The sequence below is a fragment of the Acanthopagrus latus genome, chromosome 10, assembly GCF_904848185.1.
Source record: "Acanthopagrus latus isolate v.2019 chromosome 10, fAcaLat1.1, whole genome shotgun sequence".
Taxonomy (NCBI): Eukaryota; Metazoa; Chordata; class Actinopteri; order Spariformes; family Sparidae; genus Acanthopagrus; species Acanthopagrus latus.
The window spans coordinates 18741066-18763973 of NC_051048.1; the positions used below are offsets into that span (position 1 = coordinate 18741066).

The following is a 22908-nucleotide window of genomic DNA, read 5'->3' on the forward strand; positions in this document are numbered from 1 at the left end:
TCTGTCAGCCTCAAAAATGCCGTAAAATGTGTTTCCAAATTAAGGAGGTTCATTGATTGTGTGGTGGAGATTCACCGATCGACCGGCTACAGATCGGAATCAGTGTCTGCTGCCAGCACAAACTGATAGAAAGAAACTAAACATTTCATGTATTTACCCAAAATATGTCCACGTGTCGGCACGTTACAGACTCCCTCTGTTTTTATCTTTCACAATAATATTAGTAATAATAGCAGAACACACCGTGTAAATGCTTATAAGAGGGAGACGTTTCACTGACAGGCCATGAAAATAGCCTACAAGATGTTTTTTTTTTTAATTAGTTCTTTCATAGTTGAACACACGATTGAATTTTGCAGGTCAGACTTTAAATAAATCGGAAAACTGAATCCGCAGACAAATAGGTTTCTTCTTCGAATCCTTGCTAACATTACACACCATGATGGCTGAGAAGAAGAAGAAGAACATACACACGATACTGGAGCGGGTTTGCTTGAGAATTCCTGTTATGTGCCACTCAGATGTTTTTCACAGAGCCATGTGCCAGCCAGCAATGGCTGATAAGTAGCTACTGTGGCCCTTAGGCCTCCAAACTGTTCATTACAGTGTGAGAGCCAACCGCAGAGATGTGCAGTTACCAAAAGGTCAAGATTTCTCCCCCCCTAAACAAACGGCTGTGTGAGGGGGGGAAAGGAGGAAAAAAAGGAGCTGGAACGACTTCAGATGCTCTATTTCTTCGATGTTCCACCTTGCCTCAGTTGCTCCTGGTCAAATTACTCACTATCATCTCTGTGTGTTGGAGCCCCCCCCCCCCACTTCTCTCCAGGCCGTGTCCTTTATCAGGTTTGCAGAAAGCAATGTGCTCGTGCATTTGTGTCTCCATGAACTGCCTTGAAATTAAAGCGTCTTCCTCATTAGTCTGCACCTTTCAGTCCTTTAACGTGCTGTAAAGGGCAATTTCCGCAAAATTGGCTCCCCGTGTGAATGCTTTGACCCCTTGCCCTGCAGAGAATCACACGCATGCACAGTTATGCAACCTGCCTTGCTTTTCTGACCCTGAATCCCCCCCGCCCCCAACAGCAGAACCCCACCTTATCAACCTCAAGCGAAACAATCACCCTCCCTAAACATTTGTTAACCCCATTAGCAATTCCAGGTTATGAATATGGAAATAAGGCCTGTGCGCCATTAGAGATAGCGCCCAGTTCCCTTATTTGCGATTAGTGAAGAAAAGCAGCCCTCGCCAGCTCGGATAATTGGAAACTGGGGATGGGCTTTAAAGGGCCACCTCATCAACACTCCATCCAAGAAGTCAGTCACTTAAAGCTGCAAGTTAAGCATTGTCCTGCACAGTTAGGAGTCACGCAGAAGTTATTAACAATGACTTTGTCAGGGACTTAAAACAATTGGCTTACAGCACTGGAACACTTTGAGAATTTTTCCAAAGCCATTACACAACCTTAATTTGCAGCCTTTTCCTTTACAACTTATAACACTATTTGCTTTAAACTATGGCACTTGTATTATTTCAAAGGTTAAAGTGTGTCTGACATATTTGTTTTGGTTTCCTCAGTGATCTCCAGAAGAAGCTGGCCCTGGACTATGGAACAGATTGGGAGTTCCTGTTTTTGAACAGCCAGTGTTACAAGCTCAAAGTATATGAGTAAGTACTGACAGAATATTGATTCCTTTTTTTTTTGGTTTGTTTTATATGCTTATTTGTGTCAGGCATCAATATGGAAAGTAGTCGGGAACATGCATACAAACATCTGTTAGCCTCAGAATGCATACAAATACCCTCATTATAAAATCTTCTCACTACGGCGCACACTGACAGAATGATGCATTTTAACACCGTTGCCAGGAATTGTTAAAGCTTTAAATATTTAGGTCTCATATCAATAATGGAAATCAAGGAAAGGAATTACTTGTGTGACACCTGTGCACTGCAGGTAGCCCTGAAAATCACTGGATTGAAAAGTAAACAGTTTCCGAGATCCATTCCAAAATCAATATGTTAACCAGAGGCTGGAATCCATCTTATTCTGAGCGACTGTACTAAAACAAATTCTAACTGTAGCAAATGTGAACCCTCTCAGTAAAGATCCACCATTTAAAGTTTATAATTTGTGAGCTCCAAGTCACCCTGGAGAAAGCCAAGCAGCTAAATCAACTAAATTTAATCAACAGAATGAGCTTCTTTTACTCTCTCCTGCTGCATCCCTATGGCCCCTGCTGGGGTAGAATCTGTTCTCCTCAGGATTGCTTGCCAGCTGGAGCTTTGCAGGCCTGTGGGTGGTTGCAGTTTTGAAAGAAAATTATCTGAGATCTGCACTGCAAATACATTTTTCAGACATCCTTGGAATCAGTGGTTTTCCCATGCCCTCATACACCAGCGTGATTTGTTTGCTTGGTTTGCCATTTAGGAGGCAAAAATCTGAAAAAAAGGGAAGTTGCAGTTTCTGTACTCGAGCCAGACGAAATATCTATTTTGGTCTTTTACTGGAGACAGTATTAGATAATATTTCACATTGATTGCAAGGGTGTTTGTCATGATGTAGGCAAGAAGAGCTCACTCATATCATATTGATCATCCTTCACTGTTGTAAATTCAAGACCTAAACATGTATGTAACAATGCCAGCAAATTAGTTTTATTATATATTTTGTTTGGCTGCGTACTTACATTTCACAAAATGCTCCAACACTATTCAAAAGGTAACAGGGCATTTCTTTTAGTTGCCTGTCACTCTAACTTCCAGGGGAACGTCAGATGATATGCCAGAGACTGAGAAAGGAAGTAGACGTGAACGTGAATGATACTTGAAATGGAAAACCAAGTCACATCAGACTACAACTCCCATGATTCCACGTTACTTCCCGGTGTTATCAAACTACTTTTATTTTGCATCATTTGGATATGGGTGCGGAAACAACATATTGTGTGTTTATTTTGCAAATTCACATTCACATTAGCATATCAGCCTAACTAGCTCACATTTGGTAATTGGACATTACTTGTGAAGCCAAGCAGATTACCATTACCCAACATCATTATAGGGTTAGAGGTTATATTTACTGTCCTGGTCACAATAGAACATCCACTGTTTTGAAACTAGCCATTTTATGCTAGCAGAGTTTAGGCTAATGGTAGCAGCTCTGTCCTGCTATTGATTGGAATTCAGGACTCCAGTTTTAAATCCCCTCAAACAAACTTGTTGCCTTGATAAGATTAAATATACTGACCAGGTATACATCAAACTTCTGTCTTGAAATATGTCAATGTTGGCTTAAGCCTCAGTGTTTTAGCATTACATCATATATGTAGCCGTCAAGCCTCTCATTCTGAAGCAAATCAGCTGCTAACATCAAAACAACAGTGGAAACTTATGGAGCTAACGTTAGCTTAAATAGCTGGCTGCTGTGTGGGGCTGATAAGCTAAACAGGCACTGCAGTAGCAACTAATAGGAATAATGTTAGTTGTTTAGTTAGTTTAGTGGTACATAGCTGTTTCAGACATTAGAAGGGTAAAGAATAATATTGCACATAAACTTAATCCCATTCATACAAGCATAATTTCCTCTCTCTATATATTTTTTTTCATCTAGTTGTTAAATTCTTTTATATCATATTTGAATCCATTTGTTCGACCAGGCACAGTAATTCCGCTGTATGGTGTTCTGTGTTTGATTGTATATGTGACAAGTTGATTTGATTTGACTTGAGATGCATCAAGTCACATTATCTCTCACACCTTCAGTCCTCAGTCAGGGCACAGACACCCACACTGGACTCTGTTACCTTTCTGTCCCCGGCCCTATTCGTATCATAGACTTCATGTTATTTTTTCCTCCTTCAGCTCATTGAAGAGCACAATATCCACCAGCGTCAACTCGGCTGAAGGTCCTTTGACCTACCAGCACCCTCTCAGCGATGTACCAGTTCCCATCCCTGCCCCCCTTTATCCTTGCTGTTCGCCTTGAACCGTGATCCTGAAGAGACATGACATTGACAGACACATAAACCAACGGCTTTCCATAGCACTTCCACCCATGCCCTCCAGTGAGTGAACAAGCAGAGCTACAGTTTCTCTCCTTTAATGAAACAGAATCCCACACTTCTCTTTCCAGCTTCTTCATCATCGGTTGAATTCTTCTAACATCCGCCCTCTCTGGTGTTTAGATCCCTCACGTTTGATTAAATTGCTCCCCTCCTCTTTTTTTTCTTTTCTTGAGTGAAAGCCAATATTGGGAAAAAAAAAAAAACTCCCCCGAGCAATAAAAGTTTGCTGAGCAGGAGCGCTGTCTATCTGTAATAAAGGTAATAGCTTAATTCGCTGAATGGATTTCAGCCGTGCTGGTGTTGGGCGTGGTAAGCGAAAGGTTTGCTGCCAGTTGGGGATCATCTGATGACAGTGACCGCCCTGATGGAGCAGGGAAATAGAAGTGGTTGCTCTCCAGGAGATGTGGTCTCGTTTACACGTACGGTGTATATACTGCAGGCCGAGCTTGTTAACGTTCAGAGTGTGTTTCATTTCTATCTGAGGGTGTCAGCTGAGATTTCTCCTTTTGTCTCTGCGAAGGAGGATCCCTTTTCTCTGCACCTCTTTGTCGAGTTATTTCTTCTGCCTTGCCTCATGATGGTGTGAATCACTTCTGCAAACCAGGGCTTGAAGCCTTCTCTTGTTTGTCCAGGGAACAAATATATAATTGCTTTTGATTTCAGAGGGGGGGAGCAGCCTTTTGTTGTTGAATACTTTCAAGTGAGAATGATTAAGGGCAAAAATAGCTGGATGCTGTGTAGTAGCACATTGCCTCCTCATCAGTTTCTCTAAACACCATAAACAACATGAATAAAAGCTTAGAGAGGGAGCTTGTTCTTGGTGCATTATCATTTAATGGCATAATTCCTAAAATCCCACCCCAGAGTTACCTTCTTTTTTTTTTTTTTTAAAGATTACATCACATCCCAAAGATTCAGCCATTAAAAATCCATGTATTTCCCCAGAAATGGTCTTTAGGCTGCTGGTGGGCCCTTATCAAGAGTCGGGGACTTTAAAAAACGCAGGCTTCTGCCAGTGAATCAGAAATAAGCTTGGCAATTCAGTCAACACAGCCTGGCACAGCATGAAGGAAGACACCCCATAATGAGTTCTCAGAGGCGGAGTCCCTACCTACAGCAGAGTCTAATATTCCTCCCGTGGATTTGTTGACACTCCTCAAAGCAACTTAAATCGAAGGGCCGTGATTTATGCAAGACTGTCAGGTCAGATTGACTCAGCCTCCGCTCTCGTGTCATTAGAAAGTACAGCACTTCAGTGAGTCATGCCCACCACTGTGGTTCAGCTTTGACAGAGAAGAGAGAAGGATAACGCAGCACAAGTGACACTTCCAACTGTCTGTAGAACATCACATGGCCTTAGCAGTGCACTGGGTTATTCTAGGGAAGAAAGAGACTCCATCAGGATAGCCTAGAGGGAGCTGTTTCAAATTGGATATAAACCATTGCAAGGCGGGTGGTGTGGAGTCCTAGATGTGTCTGCTCGCTGTCGTGAGACTAACATGGAAATGAAGAGCCATATATATGTGGTGGATTTCATAAGGGCTGTGCCATGAATACCATCTTATACAAATAGGGTTTGACAGGACCATTGGGATATTTAGACAGCGCTCGCTGTCTGGCAAATACTTGTCAGGAATGGCAACATTTCGCTGAACTTGTTGCTGCTAATTATATTCTTAAGAGCGTCTGCTGTGTCAGCTTTCTGGGACTAAATAGTTAAAAGAGGAAGTTAACTTTGAAAGGCTGTGTGCTATTATAGATGTATGTAATACCAGAAAGCAAACCGGCTAACAACAGACGAATGCATGCGTGTGCACAATTGAAATGAAAACCTTGTTTGCCCGGGTTTCTGGCAGGATAGAGCGGCAGAGGGCCCGGTTAGCCATAATTGGAACGATGTTGAAATAAGTGGTTGTGCTGCAGTTGCTGCTTATGCAGATCCATGCCTCGGAGCCTGAGCACTTTGTCACACCCAGTAGCTCTCAAATTATGATAGATGTGGCACAGACACTGTTGTTGAATTAAAGCATGAAATTTAGCATTACTCTTAATGAGCTGCTCATGCAATTAATTAGCTTCAAAAAAGGTCATGTTTGGTCCAGAGGGAGGCGGGGGAGATCGCATCCACCTGCCGGAAGACCTGCATTCTGTGGTGTCAAGGGGAAAGCAAAGCATTAGTAAAAGATAATACTTTCCAACTACTATAATATGTTTATAATATGTATAATATGTATTATATGCTTTAATGCTCAAACAACACACCAGTTTTTTTGCTCTGTCCAGTGCAGCAGTCTCTTTGAATGCCCGGTCTGCTCTCATTGGTCAGCTCACACACGCCTGAGCCAGCACCCCTCACCATGTCTCCACTCGGCTCTGTCGGATTTTGAACTTCAGTTTCACCTCGAATACAGCCGTAAATTATGCAGATGGGTGACCTGGTGACAGTGTGGCTTTAGGAATTGCAGGCTGTACTGCTGGCGAGGCGTTTAAGGAGCAGCGTTTTCTGTAGGAGAGAAGAACATTCAAGATCTTCTCCATGCACAAGAACCTATATAACGCCGAAGGAAAGGAAAGATGCAAAAAAAAGCACAATAGGCCACCTTTAAAAACATATATTATGATTGCATGCTTTCACTGAAAAAGAAAAAGAAAAAGAAATCAGCCAGGATTTGTTTGGTGTAAATAGTCAATTTGTCAGTAAGCATTTACAACAGCAGGGCTGAAAATAAACCTGACAACAATGGAGATCTTTGGCACAGAAGAAGACGCTGCATCGGGCTCTGACTACACAGATTAAATTCAGGGGATTTATTGGCTGGAAGAAAAATATTGAATATCTCGTTTTAGTCAGGTTTTATCATCAAAACTGAAATGGCAGCAGAAAAGACCCGTTAATAACATTTCTTTCTTTCTTTAAAGGGCTTTTCAAGGACATTTTACATAATCATGAATAATTGTTTTATATATAGAAGAAAGAGCAACCATTTTAAACTGTTCTCCCACTCTGTGTGCTTCTGAATCGTGTGCTGCATCTTCATTTCTGCACCAGCCAAACAATTTAATTAGTTAAACTGGTGCAGCATCTCTGCTGTGAGGTATTTATTTATAAAACCGTATGCCGCCTAATAAGTTTTTCCTAGACGCCATGTTAGAGAGCACGGTCGGTTTATCTTCCTGGTGAATCACCGCCTCCCTCAACCAATTGTGATCCGACAAAGCCTTTGGCTTTCGAGATGCTGGTTCGCTTCCTGTAAGCAACTGACAGCACGTGGACATCCTGCCCATTCCGCAGCAGGGACGGCCATCTGAAGTAGCATGAGTTTTTCTGTCGGTCCAGCAGACCTGTGGGCTGGCGGTGAGCGCATGTGTGTCTGGTGGGGTCATAAAATCATTACATCTCATCAGTCTTTGTTCCGCTGCCAACTGTATGGCCAGAGAAGTGGGCAGTGTGCAGAGTTTCTGTGGGTTGGTGGTGTTGAAACAGTCCAGTTCAGGTTTCTAGACCTCATTCTTTCTCAGTGTTTGTTTCTCCCAGCTTGTCGCTGTGCGCCAGGACTTCATGTTTTCAATTCAGAGTGAGATAATTCTGAGCCGAGCTAATCATCCTTATTGTTGTCATTATTGTCAGTGCTGTACCAGTTCAAGTTAAACTTTGATTCGCTTGCTGTTGCACAGGCGCTTGCACTTTAGTCAGAGGGCAGGTAACACACAAAAACAGCAAACCTAGCCACAAAAACATGAGCTGCAATTAAGACTAATTTCTTCCGCACTGAGAAAAACACGAAGCAGCACTGAGCCTGTGTGTGTTATGTGTGCCTGGGTCAGATTGGACTGAAGGTTTTTATATTTAGGGTTTTTGCTTGTGTGTGTCTGAGGGGTTTCTCTTCACTGATAAATGATCTAACGTGTCTTAAATGTATCAAAATATTGATCACTTGGAGAGCAGATGCCGCTTCAGCTGACGAAACACTACATGTTTGTTTTAAGATGGACGATGTTGGCATTAATTCAGTATTAACAGATCATGTTTCATGTATACTTCAGCTCTATCTTTGCCAATTACCTGATTCTGATTAACTCTTTTGAATAACTCTGAGGCAAAATAATGGGATTGTTGCATGAAAGCTGATCTAAATATGTAAATCTGCAGGATTTTCGCAGGCGGGAGCTTTGGAAGGATCGGCCTAGCCGTCACCCTTCCCCCTTCAGCTTTGTGTACGAGGTCAAGCAGCGTGGATGATTCTCTTATTCTTAAGACTTGTGGCTACTTTATTTTACTCTCCATTTAGAGTAAGTTAAGGTCAGTGTAACATCACTACAGGCAGATGCATTGACATCAATCAGATGTAACTGAGGGCTGGAAACTGGTGCACAGATTTTTATGTTCCTAATCGTGCTGCCTGGTTCGGTTCCGACCTACAGCCGAAACGGTCAACAAAAGATTCTGTAGGTTTACTAGAGAGACCCAGGAGAGAATTAAGCATGAAGTAAAAATCCATAAAAGCCCCAAAGAGAGACAACAGTGTATGCATACTACAATCCCTGGGTTTAATCAGACTTTATATTGTATTTCTTTTGGTGCTGCGTCTCATCTGCGGGCCCTGCTGTGACAGCCTGAACTTCCTGGTGAGATCAACAGCCATCTGATCAAATCTAATAAGATCTAATTTAGCAACTGTAAGAAACTTCAGTCCAAGTCTAATTATTTTGCTACACATACACATTAAGCAGCTCACACCAGCTCAACAATATCATGGCGTAATTTTGAACATAAAACATGAACCTGGGCGATGGTTTGTTCAGCGTCATATCTTCATACAGCACAGACACAGTATGACTGAAGAGTCTCTCAGACAGTTATGTTTACCAAGGAGTTGCTACGCTAGCGTAGCTGCGGTGGTTCTGATCCACTAACCTCTCACCCTGAGCACTGTCCACATGGAAATGGGGCCAGGACTTGAAGTGCGTTTCATCCATTTAATGAGTATTTTTTAAATGGCGATGGTGTGGTGCGAATTTCGGAGCGCACGATTGAAACGGATCGCTCCCGTCAATTCACCACAAGCAAAACACCTGTGATTGAGAGTTTCCCAGATCTACCATCCACCTTCCCAGAGGAGGCACACCCTGTCACCTCCAGAGAGACATTTGTGTTGTGTTGTTCAAATGCTCAACATGCAGAGACAGAAAATAACTCAAACTGGATTTTAATGTTCCCTTTGGAAATTACTCTCCGTCGAATGTCAGAATGTGAGATGAGGCTGTGAAAAGCACGGAGGTCGCCTTGTTATCTCATCATCTTCAGACCAGAAGAGTCAATTAATACATGGATGTTTTCAAACCTGTACATTGACAGTATGTTTATTCATTCATGTGTGATGTTCTGATCTAGGATGTCTGATTTTATATTGCGATCGATACTGATCCCCACTTGTAGTTAGACAAAACATCCGTCATATAGGGTCAGTGTACCAGCTTGTTCTGGAGCTTCCAGCATAACACTGCCATCATCGCTGGATGGAGTTTACTGGTGTTTCACTTGCTCACTTGTCATGAAAATGTTGTTATGTAACCACAGTGTATCAGAGCAATTATCTCCATGACAACTGACTCCCATCTGTGGAGGTGCGTCGCAATATGTGGTTGAAGACCCCGGAAAAAGCCAGTAAGGGGACCTTGAATGATGAATATTTAGTCAAAAGGCTTTTTCCCCAAGTTCAAGAGTTGCTTTCCACTTACACACACGTCCGTGTATAGTTTGGTTTCATGTTGTTGCCGCTCTGTCGTTAATTTAGTCATTCAGTACGGGGCCATAATTTGGTGGACCCAAGGGACAGAGCACAATGAAATCTCAGAACAACAGCAACATTTCTGATTACGGAAAAGACCGTATATGGATACCTCTCACCCAAACTGTGGGGATATCCAGACATAACAGCCGCGTGGTTTTTGAACATCTAATTCTATAACAATAGAGATTAGTATGCTGCTGTGACAGTCTTCGCCCTTCTCGGAAAGGTTTCCACAAGATTACGGAAGCAGCCTGCAGGCGTTTGCTCCCATTGAGCCCCCGAGAGCGTTAGCGATGTCGGGCAGTGACGCTGCACAGTAAACGCCTGGCTCTCCCTTAGTGTTCCACTTCATCCCAAAGGTGATGAATGCGGGCCTGTCAAGTTCTGACTCACTGACCTCTTGGAACCATGTTCTTCGTGTTGCTCACTTTGTTACCAGACCATGACACCCCCGTACTCTAACGCTTTCAGAATCGGATTCGGCAAATAGGTAAGATTGGGCCCGTCGTTATAGCTTATTATACAATATTATTTACTTTGTTCTTGTGACAGTCTCCAGCCACTGCTGTTCCACACCTTTGGATTTGCCCTCTGTACTTTCAGCGCGTGTCTTAAACAAGTAGGGAGCACATATAAAGAGCAGAGCAGATGTTTCACAGTCACTCTCTAAGTTTCTCTGATTTCTGGCTCCGCTCTTCTTTTTCACTTTTAATGTGGGAACTCTAATTATCACTTTAAGTCATGTTGAAGTAGATTTCCTCACACGTTTTTAGTGTTATGAGCCTTTTTTCTTTTTTTTCTTTTTTTTACACCTTTGTGGAGGAAAAGTGTAAAATATTATTTTGAGCCAACTTGCTCTACACCTACGTAGGATCATTTACATTCTGTGATATATACCTTATATATTATTGATAATCCCTCAGAGGCACCTTTAGGCATGCAAAATAAAGCCTGCTCATTATTGTCTTTATTGTAGCTCACATGGAAAATTGATGAAAATACGATCTTTACATTAGTGGAGCTGCTACTCACGAGCTCATGACATCGGTTTTATGAAAGATTAATTAAGACACTGCGTTATTCAAAACCTTAAAATTACTCCTCAGTCATATTTTAATAGTAAAGAATACTTACAACAAACACATGTAGCCTTTTAGTACTTTTAAAGCGCAGTGATTCTGTAATTCAGCACGGAAAGGCCAGCTGCCGTCCCTTACTGCCGACCACGTCGTCCGCGAGCCTCAACCTTCACCTGTCTGGAGACGAAAATAGCAGCGGTGATAATGTAACATCTTGGGAGATGGCAGGGAGAATGCAGCCTTAAATGATCTGCCAGAGGCTATTTGCCTCATTGCCCTTAGTGATGGCTTTAAAAACTAAACTGGCTCCAAGTTGGGCTTCTTTTGTTTCCCGTTTTTCGCATATAAATTGAGGCATCTTTTTCGAGAGGCTCTTTTCTGCTCAGCATTATTATTATTTCTTTTTTCTGGGTAATTTTCTGTTGGAACGAGGCCTCTGCCGCGCATCCACCTTCCCTCTTGATGTTGTTTCACAGAAACTCAATGTAATAAGATAAAAGATGAGAAAAGTATATATCTTGTGCGTCTGCATAAAGAGTTTCAGGGCCAAAATATGATAAGCTGTCAGGAGAAATGAACTTCAATCAGACTCGTCGTCACAACACTGTGCAGCAGTCTTGTTCAGACGAGCATTTGTGGCTCGCCATGTGGAAAATGAAGGTAAACAGAAAAATGGCCTACTTTCAGTCCATCTTCTTCTCAAACTGGCTCGAGATGTATGAACTGGCATCGAGTCTTCGGGCCGCCAGCGAACTCTCAACATGATTATGAAGTGAAGGGAATTGCAGTGATCTGATCTCACGATGATCACGAGTTCTGAAGAAATGGAAGAGTCTTCTTATTAGATACAATATCGGGATTTGATTCTGTAATTGCACTCGAGGCCTAACGAGCTGACCGCTCCTGTGCTGAGAGTGAAGCTCTTTTTTTAATGCTTTTTCCTGCAGGAGAGGGATCCAAGCACCGCAGAACTTTTTCAGCGCCGAGACATAAATCAAAGTGTCTCACTCCCACCTTCATGCTCTACAGTCGCTGCTCTTATATCAGATGTACTCCTGCTGTTGTACTACGAGGCAATTGCACCTTAAATATAAGAACAGGCCCGGCTCCCATCATCAATTACAGTTCCTGCAGTTAAAACAGTAAAGTGATCGGTATAATAAAAGCTGCATGGAAACATTTTTGTTCCCTGACTGTAATATATGGAGAAACATAAAGTTGGTCATGCTTATTAATACATTAAACAGTAAGTTTATAGCCATTTATGCAGTTGAATATTACTTTCTCTGCAGAGGCACGCTGCTTTTTTTCCTAATCTGTCGAAACAAAAACCTTCTTTTCAAGGGAGGCAACACTGATACTGATTCACCTATACTTACAAAAAACACATTTGTTTAAAGCACACGCTGAAGTGCTCTTCTAATTGTCTGATGTCTGATTGAGTCACTGTAAAACAAACAAGAAAATCTTTGCAGGCGAACATTTAAGTTGGGAAACAGCAGCAGCATCAGAAAGAAAACCGCCTCGGACAAGCACAACAGAATGTGTCGGAGCATCCTTAGCTCTGCATTTTTGTAAGTCTAAGAATCTCAGCTCATCAGCACTTATCTGAGTTTAGTCCAGGGAATGCCCCTTTTTCCAGGTGCCCATTTTTTTTAAGTAAAAGACGGCCTACGCATTGTGCAATGCAGATTTTTTTTCAGCAACGGGTATATAATCCATATTGGCTGTGTGCTGTCTGTTGGGAAGCGTCCCAGTCACATATAGAGCCCATGTTGTTGTCAGCTGTTACCTGTGACAAGGGTTCAGTTCACCAAAGACACCTCAGCAAGGTGCAGACTTGTTGACACAGGGGCTTAAAGCTGGATCTGCTGATTAAAGGACAGACAGGCGCTAGACAAACCCTGCGGCCTTTACACTGAGGGCAGGCGATTCACTATCGATTCGTGTTGTGGGGGACAGAACAGAAACACCTATCAGGTGTCTCCACCCAACAAAATGTGTGAGTCGGTTTAAAGATCTTTTTATCGTTTTAAGATACGTGAATGAGATTCCAAAAAATGAGTTTCACAGCCGCTCCTTTACAATATCGAGTGAGTGAACTTGATAATCAGGAGAGTCCGTCGTTACTGTCGAAATGTTCACACTGAATAAATGTGTGCCAGTTCCTCTTAAAGGAGTAGTTCAGCATTTTGGGAAATAGGCTGAGAGTTTGATTAAAAAAAAGGATGGACACCGCTTTCTTTTCTCTGTCGCTGATTATGCAGCTACAGCCAGCATCCGATAAGCTTAGCTTAGCACATACACCAGAAACTGGGAGACACTCTTTGCTAAGCTAACTAGCTGCTATGGACATTACAGTGGTCATAGTATTGGTATTCATCCAACTCTAGCCAACAAAACACTTTAAACAGCCAGTAGTTAGCGATGTCATTCAGTAGTAGTGACAGGCTCTGCCGTCTGCTGGCCAGCTGGACTGCCAGTAACGCAGTGTAACAAGAAAATAAAGAAGTAGAGTCAGACAAAATGGTCTTCCAAACTGGTCCTTATATTAATACTTATTTTTTTTTCCCAGTCAAATTAGGCAGATGCTGCAGATTCATTTTGTTGATACCAGGGCATTTACTATTATTTACCTAAATATGACCATTATTAGCTTTTAATTATTAACACCTTGCACATTGCATGCAAAAAGGTGATAAAGAAATTAACCGTTATCTCTAATTACTCATAGTTGAACAGAAACGCTTGCTCATTTTCAGATTGTGACTCATTGTGTGTATTTTGTTGTGCTTCATCTTTCTAACAACTAGACAAATACCTTTTTTTTTATCAACTGCATCAGAGCCTGCCTTCTCTAGGATTTATTCTCTTTTATTAATTTCAGAATTTAATTTGAAAGAAAATCTTGAAATATCACCAACAACATGAAGATGAGTGAACAGATAAATAGAGCTCGGTGGAGTTTAACTTCTCCTGCTATCTTAAAACTGTTACTGTTCTACTTATAGACGTGCGACCTAACGCTGCTCTGTGCTATCAAGATAAACAGTGTTGGTTTTTCTTAAAGTTTGCTTCTAAACAATTAACCACATCACGTTACACCGCTGAGTCACCTTCGACCTGCATGGCACACCAGCCGAGTGTACACAACGTTACCTGTAAACCAATTAGCTGGTGTTGACTTGCTGCAGTTTGCAGTGTCACCCTCACTGAACCCCACCCACGCCGTCACATAGCATGCTAGTGGGAGAAGAGCTTAATTGCTGCCTCTCTCCTTCTCCCTCTCTTGACTGGATCTCGGTGGACTGTGGAATAAATCTCCTTCCTCCTTTATAGCCCCGGTGACTACCAGTTGGACGTCTGTGTCAGATCTGTAATTAACAATGGACTGTCAAAGAATAATTATAATCTATAACAACTTGGGTCCTATTTCTGGTGTTTGGGCTGTAAATGCTATGTGTAAAAATAACCCTGTACTCGGCACATTAATTGATCTATGAGCACGAATCGCTAGAGAAGAGTCAGACGATCAGAGAAGTTCCAAACAAACTGTCTGTAAGAAAGTGCACAAATCTCAGCTGACCTCGCCTAGAAAACAGATGTTTGTGTTTGTGTGATACCATTTATAACATAAACATTTCATTAGCATAAAGGCACTGTATGTAATTTTTATCAACTCTCAATCAAAGCAATGAATACAACACCTACCATAACGCTGAGCTGCTGCCAACTCTACCTGCATTTAGCTGGTTTAGCTCAGTTTGCTGTGCAGTTAGCGACCCAGCTGGGAGCACCAGGGAAGCGTTGGTGTCTCCATTACTAGGACAGAAGCTTTGAACCAGGACAAGGCTAGCTGGTTAGCATGCTATTCAATGCAATGCACAGATGTCGTGATGCTTGAACTGTTCTCCCTTCACATTCTGGCGATAGTTGATCTGCCCTGAGCTAATACGTGAAGAAGCTTTGGATCATGGGAGCTGTTGCAGAGCTGTATCAGAGCCAGATTCAGCTTCACTGGACAAGTATTTGTACACAAACAAGGAATTTCTATCTGATGTGGTAAGAATTTAAAGCTACCGCGTCCAAATGCGATGAACCATTGCCCTCTGGGTGAAACGACAGCTCTATCTGTGTCTGAATATTGTTCCAACTTAATAATATATGTAACAAAAGTCTAGCCATTGTTACAAACGTACAAAATATACTTTTGAATTGGAAAATATTCAGTGTGGAACTAGTTTTGCTCCAGACATCAACAGAGTCCTGAGTGAACTGAGCCTGAAGTCCGATCCGGTGAAGCTTGAAATGCTGCCTGAGGGGCTAAGTGGTTGCATCTAAGATATTTATTTTCTAACTGTGCACCTTCGGGGCCCCAGGACACCTGCCGAAGACTGACACAGCGGTACCGACTTATTACGGCTAGTGACTGAGCTGCATTGTCAGCCGGTGACAGATGGAACGTGGGGACGGAAAGAGACTCGGCGTGGCGTTCCGAGCCTGACTGGGAGGAGAAGGGTTGTCATATTTGATCTACCGCTCATCATAGCCCTCTAATTATCGTCAGAGGTTAAACGAGTGACCCACCGACTTTTATCCTCTCTCCGTCTTATCCCTTGCATCCTCCGCCCTGTGTCCCCCTCGCTGTACGTCATCATCCGTCACATTCGCGGCCTGTTCAGTCGTGAGTCATGTGATCAGCGTCACTCCCTCCCACGCTCTTTTGCGTACTTTTATTTATTTTTTAATCTTTTTCCGTCTCCCCATTTTCCCTCCGTCTTTGTCTTTTTTATTTCCATCGCTGTCATTGCTGTCAGTCAGCCTTTGTCACCGCCCGTCCATCTCGGCGGACATCCTCTCCTTCGTGTTGCACTGTGCTCATTTGCTGGGGACGGTTTGTGTAAATGTGCCTGTTTGACCTTTCTGCTGCGTCCCATTTATGTAACGCAGGCGGCAGAATGTGAAGTGTCCGTCTCGGAGACAGACAGCTAATCAACCTGCACCTCCGTCCGCATGTTGGGCTCGGCATTTCTAATCTCTAATAACTTTTTTTTTTTCAGCCCGGGCGACATTTTCTGTGTTGCCTTGCCGGCTTTTGTTTTCTCACAGGCTGCCACATGGAGGCGAGCATCCAAGGTCAGATTGCAGTGCCCCCGCACACAAATAGCCTCGCCTTTCTTTTTTTTTTTTTTTTTTTTGTGCTGCACTGGCATGTCAGCAGAAGTGGGCAGGGATGGATGGCTTTGCCTTGAGGGTAAGAGAGAGGGTGACAGAGAGGGGGGAGAGAGGTGCAGACGTACAGGGGTACTCCCTTATGGGACTCATCTGATTGCTTTTCACAGCGTTACCCCTTTTCCTTCCCCCCTTCCTCTGCTCGGCGTACCTCTGTCTATCAGCTGCCATCTGTTTCCGGGCTCAGACGAGGATGTTTGTTGTTGCTGAAACACCTGCTTTACAAACTTAATGAAGCTAGTGGCTTGTATGAGGAACAATAAAGCCAGTCTCCAGAGGGACTTCTGATTTATTTATTTTTATTGTTCACTTATTTGGTGTGTGAGACTCTTTGGCTCACAAGACGCTTTTGTATTTGGCATCGATTGCACTTTTTAAAGGTCCTCATTGGTTAATTTGTTGTACATCTTCAAATTTGGGACCAAAGCACTGATGGGTTTCGATTTGTGCCTGGAGCTACTGTGCAGCAGTTATGTGAGGTCTCCGTTGGACCATCAGGCGTGGGTGACCTGCTAACTTGTAATGTAATGTTGGAGCAGGCTGAAGGTGTTTAGTGTCCTTGATAAGGCCCGCTGTGGAGAAACCTTTCACCTGATCTTGGGTCTTCCCGTGTCCTGAAGAGATGAGTGATACCAGGTGTCTGCAGCCATGCTAGCACCCCAGCTAAGTTGCAGTGACATTGTTTAGACATTTTCCTTAAATCCACTTACAGTTTTGCTCAGGGGGATCAGACCTGATCCTCTGTGGACTACTAAGACGTGTCCAAAACTGACCGTGCTCCGATCATCGTATCTTCATGTGTATTCCTGAGTATCGCAGCAGCAAAAGTTCATGGAAACGTAGGGTGAACATGGCCGATGGGAGATAAAATTGGCTTTGACGTAGCTAACACGCAACTCCGTGTGCCGATCGCCATTTTCACTGTTCTGGCTTCTGCAGACACAAAATAGTGGCAGATTAAAAGTTTCCACTCAGATCAGATTTAACCGTCCTCACATTTTACAGGAAAATACACCAAATTAGCGCCACATACTGAACCATCAGGTAAATGTTCAGGTATCAGAGGAAAGCTTTTACTTTGTGGAAGTGCTACAGATTCATCAATATCCATAGGAATAACTCTTTGGAGAACATGAATGCCCAGCCAATGTTATAAAATATAATGTACTGGAGATATTTTAGTCTGGATGGCCGCTAGGATGGTTTAAGATTATATAGTAGGAGAATAAACCAATGGAATACAGATAAATAAGAAAACATTGCTGTAGGAACCTTGTTATATCCATCCAGTATCTTGTAAAGGTGATGGAGTCGACAGAGGCTTCGTCATGGTGAGACACGTTTTCATTCTGCTGCTTCCTCTGCAGTCGAATAAGATGCGTCTGATATCTTCCTCCTCGCCCTGATATCTTGTGGATGGGGAACGGGGGCATCCCCTTGGAAACATGCAGTCGACATGAAAGGATAAATGCTTAAATGAAAGTCTCAGAGATAAGAAGCATTTAATGCAACCCGCAAACAAGCGCATGAGCGAAAGAAGTCTGCAGCCAATCCCTCCACCTCTCTCCCTCCATCTCTTTATCTGATGCTCATCATTTTTCTTTTCTTTCATCTTGCTTTTCTCTAATGCGGCTTTTGATCCCCCCCTCCGCTCGTCCTGGCCCACGTCTACTTACACCACAGCTGTTTTTTTTCTTTTTTTTCCCCTCCACAGTCACTCATTCACTCTATCTTTTCTCCACTCTGTCATCGCGGCTGACTGGGCCTACTCTGCTCTTTTATAACAGAGGGTGTAATGGTTCAAATGTCAAGGAAGAGAGCCCGGCTGCCTTGCCCCCCCGTCAGTTCCACCATCAGGGCCTTTGATCAGTTTGTTACTGGAGCTAGTGATCGTGCCTCTGCTCTCCAGCACTGTCGCCAGCAAGAGCGTTAGTTATGGTCTCTGCTAATTGCTAAGTCCTTTAAACTCCTCTTTGCCTCAGTGTGGGGAGCTGCGGGTGGCAGGCTAGCTCGCTGTCAATCTTCTGTCCCAGTAGATGGCCACCGAGCCTGGATAGAGTCTCACTGTTCAATAATTCTGCTTTGTAAAAGACAGACTTTTACTGTCTTCACTTTAGCTCACTGGTCTGCTGGTTTTTTTTTTTTTTTTTCATAGAGCCTGACAAGTTGTTTCTTTTTTCCCTTCTCTTTTTTAAAATTCTTTTAGGCCAATATTCACCCAGCATTTAGCCAAAACAGTGAGCCAAAAATGTCTTAAAGAGTGCAATATAAATACTAAATACTGCATAGAGCTTTCATTTAACTTGAGCTTTACTGTAAGAGCTGCAGAATGTCACATTTTTAATAAGGACCACTTAAGAAAGGTCCACCATTGTAAGACACTTGAAAGGATCAACTCTCTGGACACTGTTTTTACATTATTTCACAATGTCTTTGGTGTTTCTGTAGTTCAATCTCTTGGTGCTTTTATGCAGCCAGTCGTTTTGCCAAAACTGATGTATATAAACTGAATCTCTGGTCTTTCATCCAGGCGCCGCTGAAAAAACTGCTGTGAGGAAAAGTAAAAGCACCAAGAGATTGAACCTTGTGCGCCAGTTTTCTCAATGTGAACATTATGTTTTCTTTTCCACTCCGCAGGTACACTTACACCCTGTGTCCGTTCAATCAAGTCACTCAGAAGAGCACTGCAGGAACAGAGGTCTCATTAGGGTAAGTGCCTCAGTTATCATCTCTAATGTGCCAATGGTCAGAGCACAGAACAATAACCTGCCAGGGTACATCAGGTGAAGTGGAAATGCTCCAAATATAGAACCAAGACTAGATACGGACATTTTAAACTGAGCTATTTGAGGGGAACTATTTCCAGTCGGAGCTTTGGAGCATTGTGAGAACACTGTGTTCTGTGACATTTAGATTGTACATCAGAACACTTTCACTGAAAAAAGAGTTTCCTTTCTGAACCGGCTGCATGACTGCAGCATACATGTTGCTGTCCTCTGTGTTTCCATCAAGCAGCGAAGCCAGTAAAGTTCAATTTTTTTTCTCAGTGACACCAATTGGATACATTCGCATGGCAGCATTTCTCATTTCGTGAGTGGACATGAAACAAATCCCACTGCTGCCCTCCGATGAAAGCTCTTTAATCATTGTTATAGTGCTCATATCAAGTTACCCTAAGAGCAATATTTGCGCCATCGATTTTTAAGAATAATTTGTATTCAATCTCTGCTAGGCTTCATACGACCTTTAATCAATCGCTTACAGATCTCTATTATGGCTTTGATACCTTTTGATCAATGACAAACAGGGGGCGAGTTTCATATACTGCAGGGGTTGTATTTCCTCGGCCTCTAAGGGTTTCAATTTCATCTGAAGGATTACGCTCTGGCCTTTTACCGTCCCCGCGGGATTGGCTGTGTCGCCGGCTGGACATTGGTGTGTATCAAAATGCCTATGTGCTATGAAAGATGCCACTCAGTCCCCATGGAAACGCACCTTTTTAGATGTTCAGCTTTGTCGGTGTGGATTGCAGGTGGAATTGCTCTATGGGATCGACACAATCCTCGGCTGTAGTGTGATGGTAACTCTCTGCCTTAAGTTTTTGTGCCCGCTGAAACTCTTGAAACAACCATTAAAAGAAGAAAAAGAAACATTAATATCACACTGATGTTGCTCTTTTAGTTTTGAGGTGATGATTACTGGATGTCGTCTTGCTGTCCTGTCACACTCTCATTAGCCCTTAACCGTCAGTGATCCGACGTTTTTATACGGTGCAATTATGGAAATGCTTTTCCATCGTCATTGACGCCTCTCTGCCCAAAAAAAAGCTTTTATGAGCCGTTGCAGCTCCTCCCGGAGGAGGAGGAGGCGATTGCAGGTCTGTTTTGGTTGAAGCAGGCACGTAAGCTAACTACATGTTTTGCTAGCAGACAATATAAAGGCATGAATGACCACTGGAAGTGTCAAAACATCCTGAGACGCGATGCCATTAGACACCACTTGTCTTCTTTTGGCATTTTGAAGTGAGATGTTAAAGATAATTCATTAGCAATTATCCCTTTTCTGCACATTTCGTTTCAGATGGCAAATTAATTGGAATCTGAGGCAGGGCTGTGTTCTGTTTTGCACCGCCACCTCCCACACTACCCACTCACTTTTGGAGCGGAAAGTGCAAATGCTTCACCATGTTTTTTAGCGCAGGAACGAGGAAGAACAGAATGCTAGCTGTGAGTCATGTGACCCCGGCGCTTCTGCCTGCCTGTCACTCATGATGGTATGGAAGGGCAGAAGGACCAAACGGAAACCAGTGGTCAATCACGTCTCCGCTCATGAGAGTTGGTCACTCTGTTCGGAAGAAATCGCTGCCAGGCAGGAACTCGAGGGGATGATTTCTAATATAAATATATTTATGTTGAAGATTTTTTACCAAACACAGGAGAACATGTTATGGATGGCCATTTCACGCTCCCTCGAAAGTCCAGAAGGGTGTTCCTGCAACACGTAAAAATGATGCTAGACGTGGACACACAAACCCGTTGGTTGTAGGCAGCACTATATGATGTACTACACAGTTTTTAGAGTGTGTGGTGAGGGTATATGTGGAATGGTTTGGGGAGAGGAGGGGGAGGGAAGGAAGGGGGGGAGACATGAATCATAGCTCACACGCTGGGAATAAAGTTCATTTTTTATCCAGACAGACCATCAGTCAGCCCTTGCAGGATGTGGCTGGGCCTCCTGATATCAATCTGCATGGAGGCATCCTCCTTCTCCCCAGAGGGGGTGAGGGGGGAGTGCTTTGATTTAAACGGCAGCATTTATCACACCTGCTTCGGCATCCTAAAGGACAACCATGTGAGAGAGAGAGAGAGAGAGAGGAAGGAGGAGAGGCGGCATTAACATGTGTGGCCCGTCGACGGGAGTGTGAAGCTGGAAGCGTGACTGCTGCGGCGGCGACATTGCTAATACTTGCTCGTGCCATTTGGACTAATTTGGATTAGTTATGTTGCGTTTCCGCGGCGTTGAATGGAGGCTGTTGCTGCTGAATTTTGATTACCGCTCGTGGCCGGCGCTCGGCTGGCGAAGTGTGTCAGGGCTCATAAAAGTTCAAATTGTTCCCAGAGTCCTAACCTTCCTTCATGCTTGGTTTTGCAGCGTAGTCGGTGTTAGACCATTAACTTTACAAATGTTTCTTAAGGAACAATAAATCAGCCGGGAACACTTCCTTTTGTCGCCGCTTGCTCTTATATTGTGGCCACACACACATGGCCATAAAGATTTCATAAGGCACAGCAGTCATACTGTATGCTCCCAATTATCTGTAAATGTAGATATTATACAACTCATATTCACCTCCTGAATTCCAATGTCTCCGTTTCTCCATTTAGCCGTTTCTGCCTTTCGGTCTCAGCAGCTCAACCGCTTCCCGAAATGGCTATTGTAACAATAACATCAGCCACCATAATGATAATAGAGTGGAAGAAAATGCTTGCATTGCGACAAACACCATCCCACTGTGACAGCGTCGTCCATCTTCATAATGTCCCCTCCACCCACAGCCCCCCCAACACACACACACACACACACACACACACACACACACAGTCCCTCCACCCCGGGCAGACGTGGTGGGAAAACACTGGCAGGACAGCAAACATGAGCCGCGGTGATACGGTCCACCTGAAGAGACACACAGACACATGCGTATGTAAAACAGTGATGTGCAGCAGCGTACAGGACACACGCTGGTTGTTAGCTTTAGCTTACGTAACATGAAAGCAACAACACTCACACACATGCACAAACACTGTGCGTGCTGTACATACAAACAGAACATCATCACCTTTGTCATTTACCACAAGCCTCCGTGGTGTTAACGTGTTTCTCCGCGACGTCGCAACTGAAGCATGTGCGCTAATAATGACTCGTTTCCAAGTCTCTCTCATCTTTCCGATTCAACCCGATGGTCTTTTTAAATTTTTTTATTTATTTATTTTTTTTAAAGTGTTGGCGAGCAAAGATTCCTTTAAGTGTCCTCAGACGCGGCTGGTCTCGGAGCTGCTGTCTCTCCTTTGTTGTGTTTGGCATTTGATCATTTTCTACATTTTTCCCACTTGCCTACACGATATTGTAGTTTGTGACTAATGCGTTAGCAGTTCAGACGGCAACTTTCTAGCCTCTTTCACACATGTATATTATGTCGCCTTGACGAAGACTTCATGGCAGATATAAGAGAATGGAGTGAGATAAGACCATCACTACCACTTCTGTGTCGTTTGTCTAGCTTAGCATCTTGATTTTAAGGAAGGAAGAAACGGCTACCAGCACCTCCAGAGCTCACTGATTAACATGTTTTATCTTGCTTGTTGAATTTGTTTAAAAGAAACGTCTAAAAGAGACGATTTGTGGTTTTACGAGGAGTTATGTGCAACACTATATTTAGGTCGGGAGCAACCTCTTTTAGAGCCCGACTGATACTGGATTTTGGGGGGCTGATATCGATATTAGGAAGTAAAACCATATTGGCAGATGTTGCAGTGAAGTGTGGTTATCAAACACTCGTGACAACAGAGATGGATATTCAACATTTTAATTACAAACTTTATAGTCTAAAATGCCATCAGGTCACTGAAACAGTAAACTTGCTGGGAATTCAATAATTATAAATTATCCCAAGCATCTTTTTCTGAGTTTTTATATCAGCACATAGACAACTGACCATCCCACACATCTGTCCGGCTCTACTT

General features: G+C 43.1%; 1 protein-coding gene across 3 annotated transcripts in view; it reads left to right on the forward strand.

Annotated features, from left to right (window-relative positions):
• LOC119027764 (glucosidase 2 subunit beta-like) overlaps positions 1–22908 on the forward strand; it is a 119721-nt gene that overhangs the window by 81212 nt on the left and 15601 nt on the right. For 2 of the 3 annotated variants that reach the window (XM_037113201.1, XM_037113199.1), the window contains exons 12-13: positions 1574–1663; positions 18803–18874. In XM_037113201.1, coding sequence (XP_036969096.1) covers positions 1574–1663; positions 18803–18874 — 162 coding nt within the window. Of the gene's footprint in view, positions 1–1573; positions 1664–18802; positions 18875–19540; positions 19601–19697; positions 19822–22908 lie in introns of those variants that run through there. The other variant, XM_037113200.1, reaches the window with a different exon arrangement.